This window comes from Cucurbita pepo, unplaced genomic scaffold (assembly GCF_002806865.2).
Source record: "Cucurbita pepo subsp. pepo cultivar mu-cu-16 unplaced genomic scaffold, ASM280686v2 Cp4.1_scaffold000802, whole genome shotgun sequence".
Lineage (NCBI taxonomy): Eukaryota > Viridiplantae > Streptophyta > Magnoliopsida > Cucurbitales > Cucurbitaceae > Cucurbita > Cucurbita pepo.
In genome coordinates, this window is record NW_019647014.1 from 1,294 (window position 1) to 6,217 (window position 4,924).

Genomic DNA, 4,924 nt, shown 5'->3' on the forward strand with positions numbered 1-4,924 from the left:
TCAGTATTGATACATAAACTAATATTTGTATTATTGATTTTAATAGAGGGTCAATATTACTCTCAAAATTAGTTATTTACCTTACGATAATATTTTAATCCATTAATCAACATCAAAACTTTATTTTAAAATTTAAATATAATTATTATTTAATCAAATTTCAATTCTATTTTAATTAGTTTTTATGGATCAAATTAAAAAATAAAAAATATAAACGTTATAAATCTCATAATTTACGAAGTCATCGATCAAATCAAAACTGTTAGAAGGTATTTATAGCAAACTTTATATTCCTCGTTTATGCAATTTTCTTTTGTAATTATAATAATACAATTATTGAGGACACGTCAGATCGTGAAAGGCCGTGACGCTCCATCCATCACCCGCCGTCCCACTTGCAAATTCCCACCCTCCCATGCCACCTGTCTCCCAAGACCTTGCTAACGTCACTTACACTCTCGGTCACCGTCTGGGACCCACCACTCTGCGCCCACTCACGTCCTGCCACATCTCCTCCCTAAGAAACATGCAAGTTTATCGCATCCACCAAAATCTACCTTACCATTCTTCTTTCGCCACGTAACGAAAAATATTACCACCACGGATTATTAAAATGACGTGGCGTGGGAGAGGTGGAATTGCACTAGTGACGTGGCGAACAGCGAGAGAAATATCCATAAAAAGAAAATAAAAAACGAAAACCCTTTTCCTTATAAGAGGAAAACGGTTTTTTGACCTTTCCATATAACCCCATTGTCACTTAACACGTGTCCCAATCATTCCGCACGTGCCTTCCGCCAGGCAATCACCTGGAATCGCACCCTTTAATCTCCAGAGTATATAATACACAGGCACGGCCTCTGTTTTTGCGTCACTTGAGAGGAAGGGCAAAGGAAAAACAGAATTACAAACTGAACCACCAGTACACGCCGTCCTTATGACGAAGCAGTTGAAAGAGAATCAAGAACCATTCATCTCCGGCACCGGCGAAGACGAGTTTCCGTCGGCGGAGGCAGAGTCGATGAGGTCGATTTGTAATCCTTGTGATTTTCACTCTTCGAAGACGTGCAAGGAAGTGGAAACGGATCAGGAAAGTATAGGATCGTCGGAGGAAACTGAGTCGCCGAAATCAGTAGCGAAGGTTGCGGACTGGAGGAAGAAAATGGCGTATGTTCATTACCAGATTCGGAGAATCAGAGAGGAGGATTTGCATCTTGGTGAAGACATCGGCGAAGGCTTCAACGCGAAAGAGAAGATTAATTCGATCGGAGATTGGTGCGATGTTCGACATAATCCTCCTCACTCTTATCATAATGATCGCGTTAGTTCTCAGATGAATGTTGTAATTTTCTCGAGGCCGATCTTGCCTAGCTCGCCGCTCAGCGGGAAGAACAAATACAGAACTATAAGTTAAACAAGGTACGATTATTCTTCATTCGATTTCGGTTCTGCAAAATTAATTAAATCTTTGAGGAAACTGAAGGTTTCGAAAGGTTTCGATTCTCGTGATTGAGTTAGTTTTGGATACTGATTTTGCAGGAGAGATATTAGTTAGAGTGCGCAGGAAGTGAAAAATTGGGGGAAGTTTTGATCTCTGGTATATGGCTGCATAGTTGTAGGGTTTGTTTGAATTTGTTAGGGCAAAATTAGCGAAATGGAACGATCAAAAAATTTGAAGGATGAAACCTCTACTGTGTAAAGCCTAATCTCAATCGTGAAACAGAGAGAAAAAAAATGCATGAATCCTGATGTTGTAAATAAACTTCCTGGCTTTTCTTCTTCTCTTTGAGTTCATTTCTGATTTGTTTCTTTGATCTCTTCATTCAAAACTTGGATATCTTCCGAAGGTCTATCTATATTTACGGATACTTGTAATAGAAGGTCAAGGTCAAGCTACTAACCTGCCAAGAACTTAATAACTTAATTTAAGTTACGAAAGGTTCAAGCTGAAATTGTTTTTGAAAAATTTTCCTTTTAGAAAACTGATTCCACAAAAACTAATTGGAAGTACATATTTTTTTTTTTTTAAATTGTTAAAACAACTACTAACTAAAAAATAATCTAAAACACACACCTCAATTTAAATTTTTATTTTTTTTTAATTATGCTCCTGTACTTTGAATTTTTTATTTGTCTTTATTTTGAACTTTGGAACAAAAAATGCTCTTGAGCTTCAATGATTTTTAAAATATTTGTTCTTTAAAATAAACTATCAAAATTTAAAAGTTAAATCATTTCTCATATTTAGAATACATGGAATTAAGGAATTCAAATCTATGATTTTTGGATCGAAATATGTATTTTATGCTAGTTAAATTCAAACCTATGCTAGTTAAATTCAAACCTAATGGAACATTTTCGTAACCGATTAATTATTAGAAATTGATCTCATATAGTCTAAAATTTTCCTTTTCTTCATGCAAATATTTAAAGGCAATTAAAATTTTCCTTTTCCTTTTAAATATTTAGCGCGGAATACTTTTCGAGAAATCTCCTCTAAATCACTAATACTATCGATAGAATCGTGAGCACCGAACATGAAAGTTCTAGATAGAGGGTGATATTAGGACTGTGAAAGATATCCACCACATGATGATCTAATTGCAGTGGTGCCTTTGAAGAGAAATAAATGGGCCATGCTTTTGACAACAACCAATTATCAAATCACTTTGTCCAAAAGTGATTTTCCTTTATAATACATTCTATCTTTCAACAACAAGATGGTGCATCTTATCATTATGTCTCTCCATTGTGTTTATAAAAACAACCAACTTTAAGATCATATGTTATCAGAGTTCTTCATTACTGGATCTCAATTGATTCTGATTCAGTTCTTGAATGGAAAGATTGATGCCCAAATGAAATGGGTTTTAGATTGAAAACCAACCAAAACAATGAACAAATTCAAGAACAATCAAACTCAATTGCGATTCAATCATGAATGGCTCATACTGGTTTCTGGTAAAATGCAAGATTAAAACAGAGCAGAAATCAGCTTCTGGTATGAACACTCTGTATTTGGTAATCTGAATACAAAAATCTCAGGTTTTAAGTATACAATTTTTCTCAACACACAGAAGAGGATGAACTGCTTCACATAACATTATTGTTCTGTATTTTCCCCAATTAATCCTCCAAAACTTCTCCACTGTACAAACAAAAGGAAAGAACAGAGAGAATTTTCAGATTTGTACCTTGCAAGAGCCATTAATGGCAGCAGATGGGGCACCTCACAAGCCCATTTTCATTGCAATCAGTACACCTCTGGAAGCCATATCCATCTTCTGCTTCTTCTTCTTCTTCTGCTTCTTCTTCTTCTTCTTCTTCTTCTTCTTCATAAAACACTTTACAGCTTCCAGAACATGTCTCACATGGCACAAATCTAATATCCCCACATGCCTCACAGACTCCCCCATCGTCATTTTCAAGCTTCTCGCAGCATTCAAGCAGTTTCTCAAGCTGCCCATCTTCGTGTAGTCTGCGAATTTCTTCAGCGCCACCGATTTGCTTTCTCCCAATGAACACTCTGGGCAAGCTCTTCTGATCTTCCATTAATAGCTGCTTGAGCTCCTCTTTAAACCCTTTATGCATTGACACATCTCTCTCGTCTACACGAATCCCAATTGCTCTCAGAATGCTTCTAACATCACAACAGTCTTCATATGTCTTACGAATCCCTCTCAAGCTCGTGAAGTATAGAATTACCTTATCCCTCTTCTTCTCCTCCGGCCAACTGTAGAATTTCTTAGATTCCACGGCGGCTAACGGCGGCTGTTGGTGCTTTGTGTTCTCCACCGGACGGAGATAAAATGAGTGATCCGGGGTGAGCTGCTGAAGAGACTTTCGAAACGATGAAATCACTTCCGGGACGAAATCGGAAGCCATTGAATCAGAGTTCAAATTCCCATCATCGATTTCATCTTTTTCTTCTTTTAATCGAAGCCAGAGAGGTTTATGAGATGAATCTGTACCATTTTGTTTCGGAATCGGCTTGGGCTGATCGATGAGAGATCGATAATCGTAATTACGGCTACCGAAATCGAACGAGAAGCTTCGATATCGGCTCGGAGACCAGAGAGGGCTAACATCCTCTAGCCCTTCCATGAGCTCCCATATGTTGATCGTCTCCGGCTCCCCCGGCGGCGTTCTGATCGGAGTTTTCGATGCGGTTTTCGGGATTTTCTCTCTGATTATGTTCGACCATGTCTTCGCTTCCGCCAATCCCATTCTGAAATCCTCAATCGTCTTGGAATTGTCGCTCCTCTGCGACTGACAGCAATAATTAACACTACCGCTACCGCCACCGCCACCGCCATCACTTCCGAGCTCCAACGAGCCTAATGTGGAGGAGGTTAGGGCTACGACATGATAACTATCGCCTTTGGCCTGTGGTGGATGATGAACTTGCATAGAGTAGCTTCGAGAAATCGGCGAATACGGCCGCCGGCAATGCCGGCACCGATTTGGTTTCGAGTTTACACATCCCATTGACGAATTAGATAGACAGTAAAAGAAATGATAACATAAATCGATCACAAATTTTTCAAAGCGACATTCTGTTTCTTGGTTGAATCGGATGAAAAGGGAATGAATATTACGAAGTGAATGAACGAAATCGGTGGATTTCAAAGAAAATTGTTTCTGAATCAAAAGACAAAACAAATTGACATTCCAACAATCGCAAGAACCCTAGTTCCCCCTTTTTCTTCTTCATCTGATCGTGAATGAAAAATCAATCCCCAAATTGCAGAAATGGAAATCTCATAGCAAATCAGAAGAAGGAGAGGAAGCATCAATGGCGGATTAAAAGTGGTGAATTCAGAACCCAAATTCCATGCCGACGTTCTACTTATACTTTCCTCAACAAAATCCAAACCCATTTTTTAACTTTTATCTCCCTTCATCTTCAACCTTGGGCAAATAA

The 4,924-nt window shown here is 38.3% G+C and overlaps 1 protein-coding gene and 1 long non-coding RNA gene across 2 annotated transcripts; one reads left to right on the forward strand and one right to left on the reverse strand.

Moving 5' to 3' along the window:
* The first annotated feature begins 891 nt into the window (after positions 1-891).
* Positions 892-1,814, forward strand: LOC111785883. Its single transcript, XR_002813722.1, has 2 exons — positions 892-1,419; positions 1,540-1,814. It is a non-coding gene; the product is annotated as an uncharacterized LOC111785883 (long non-coding RNA).
* Positions 1,815-2,982: 1,168 nt separating this feature from the next.
* LOC111785880 (uncharacterized protein At3g28850-like) lies at positions 2,983-4,924 on the reverse strand. The gene has a single exon (XM_023666242.1). It carries the CDS (start codon positions 4,486-4,488, stop codon positions 3,208-3,210), a length of 1,281 nt encoding a protein of 426 aa, XP_023522010.1. The 5' UTR covers positions 4,489-4,924; the 3' UTR covers positions 2,983-3,207.

Coding starts and splice junctions, on each gene's coding strand:
- LOC111785880 (XM_023666242.1), bottom strand. CDS start 4,488: ATGGGATGTGTAAACTCGAAACCAAATCGGTGCCGGCATTGCCGGCGG.